Genomic DNA, 2,034 nt, shown 5'->3' on the forward strand with positions numbered 1-2,034 from the left:
TCATCGGGCAGGCCCTGCTCCCCACGAGGCTTAGGCTCAGCTCCCCGGGCCTGGCCTGGGGCCGCGGGCAGCGGGGCGGAAGGGCACAGCGCCTCTCTGACCAGCTTCGTTTCCTCCTGCAGCTTCGGCGTCCCCAGGTGCGGCCGCGGCAAGCCGGCCCTGGCACGCAGGCACACGCTGGAGGACCGCAGCCAGCTCATCTCCTGCATCGAGAGCGGGGACTACGCCAAGGCTGCCAGGATCGCGGCAGGTGGGTGGCGCCCGGGGCCCTCCCGTGCTCCGCTCTGGCCGGGCCTCCAGGAGGCTCACACCGTGACTCAGGTGCCTCTGCACGCCCGACTCCCTCCCTGACAGGGATGGCACAGCGCGCGGGGCCGGGGTGGGGTGACGGTCCTGTCCTGCGCTTGCCGTTTTCACGTGGAACGCTCAGCTCCAAACGGCTTCTGGGCCTCAAACACCCAGCGTTGGTTGAGGCTTGTCTGTGACGTGCAGTCGTGTGTGGGATGTGGGGGGTGGCAGCCCCTGCCTTCCAGCACCCAGAGGAGGCTTGGGGTCAGCGGAGTGGAAACTGCCCTGGCAACGCACGGGCAGCGACGTGGCCGGGGACGGTTCTGAGCAGCGTAGTCAACCAAGTGGCTTTGAGCAGCGCCTTTGGCCATGGAGAGTGTAATGGGGACCCAGCGGGACCTGGCGGGCTTTCGTCAGGTCCTGAGGGCCAGGCAGAGCCCCCTCCCGGGCAGGTGTGCGGGTGCAGACGTGGCTCTTTGGAGGGAGCCAGGGTTTGGGATGGGGTGGTTTTGAGTTTGGGATGTTGGTCACACAGGCACACGGCGGGGCTCTGCTCGGAGGTTGGCACAGGGTGCTCGGGGGTGGGGGAGGTGTTCACAACCTCCAGCGGGGAGGGGCTCGAGGAAACCCGTGTTGAGGCCGTGGGCGACATGGTGTCAGCAGCAAGGGACTCGTGCTTTGGACACCCTCAGGCCAGGTTGGGTACACTAGTGGCCGTTCTGCTGCTCTAGGGCTCGCGGTGTGGGAGTGGCTCGCCAGCTGGGGTGGCCGTCCGTGTACATGGCTCGGGTCGAGGAGCTGGGTGCCCGACCGTCTCCCGGTGACTCTGTCTTCGTCCTTTGCCTCCCCAGAAGTGGGTCAGAACAGCATGTGGATCTCCACCGACGCCGCGGCCTCCGTTCTCGAGCCCTTGAAAGTGGTGTGGGCCAAGTGCAGCGGCTACCCCTCGTACCCGGCCCTGGTGAGCCTGGGACGCGGGTTGTGGGGCCGCCGTGGCCGCCCTGTGGGAGCGCACGCGCCGGGCCATGTGGCTCCAGGCCCCGAGCTGTCCCACCGGCGCTGTGAGCGCCTGTCGAGTGACGGCATGTGGGGGCAGGGGTCAGGGCTGGGGCTGGGGCTGGGTGTCTCAGGTTGGGGCCCAGGATGCCCCCCGGGGTGCGGTGCGAGCACGCAGATGCGACCCGCACGTCCTCCCTCGGCAGATTATTGACCCGAAGATGCCGCGAGTGCCCGGCCACCACAACGGCGTCACGATCCCGGCCCCGCCGCTGGACGTGCTGAGGGTGGGCGAGCACATGCAGACCAAGGCCGGCGAGCGGCTGTTCCTCGTCCTCTTCTTTGACAACAAGAGGAGCTGGTGAGTGCCGGGCCCGAGGGCCCCGTCTGCGTGTGCTCCCCAGACCTGCGTGCCCGTGGACGCAGACGGAGGCCGGAACCGGACGGGGATGTGTGCACGCAGCCCTGCCCCTCGGGGAAGGGGGCGAGTGCTGAGCCCTGGCTGGTCTCGCCTCCGGCTGCTCTGCGTTCTCTGGCTTGGGTGCTGCAGCGGCCGGGCTTTCTGCCGCCTCTTAGCCGTGTGGTCTGCGTGGCCCTCACCGTCCTTGGCAGGCCGCGGGCCCACAGCACCTCAGTGCTGGCGTAGCCCTGGGTGTCTGAACAGAGGCCCCGGGCCTCAGGCCCATGTGCACAGTGGCCTTGGGGAGGGCCACCGCGTGGGCACGGCCAGCACGGGCACACGCAGCTAGG

At 69.0% G+C, this 2,034-nt stretch overlaps 1 protein-coding gene across 1 annotated transcript; it reads left to right on the forward strand.

Annotated features, from left to right (window-relative positions):
- Positions 1-71: 71 nt before the first annotated feature.
- LOC105311740 (bromodomain-containing protein 1-like) lies at positions 72-1,960 on the forward strand (the record flags this gene model as incomplete). The annotated part of the gene is made up of 3 exons (XM_011387653.2): positions 72-250; positions 1,140-1,249; positions 1,491-1,960. Coding segments are annotated over 3 exons (448 nt in total), but the record flags the coding sequence as incomplete, so codon positions are not given.
- Between the last annotated feature and the right edge of the window lie 74 nt (positions 1,961-2,034).

Source organism: Pteropus vampyrus, unplaced genomic scaffold (assembly GCF_000151845.1).
Source record: "Pteropus vampyrus isolate Shadow unplaced genomic scaffold, Pvam_2.0 Scaffold1000007692, whole genome shotgun sequence".
NCBI classification, from domain to species: Eukaryota; Metazoa; Chordata; class Mammalia; order Chiroptera; family Pteropodidae; genus Pteropus; species Pteropus vampyrus.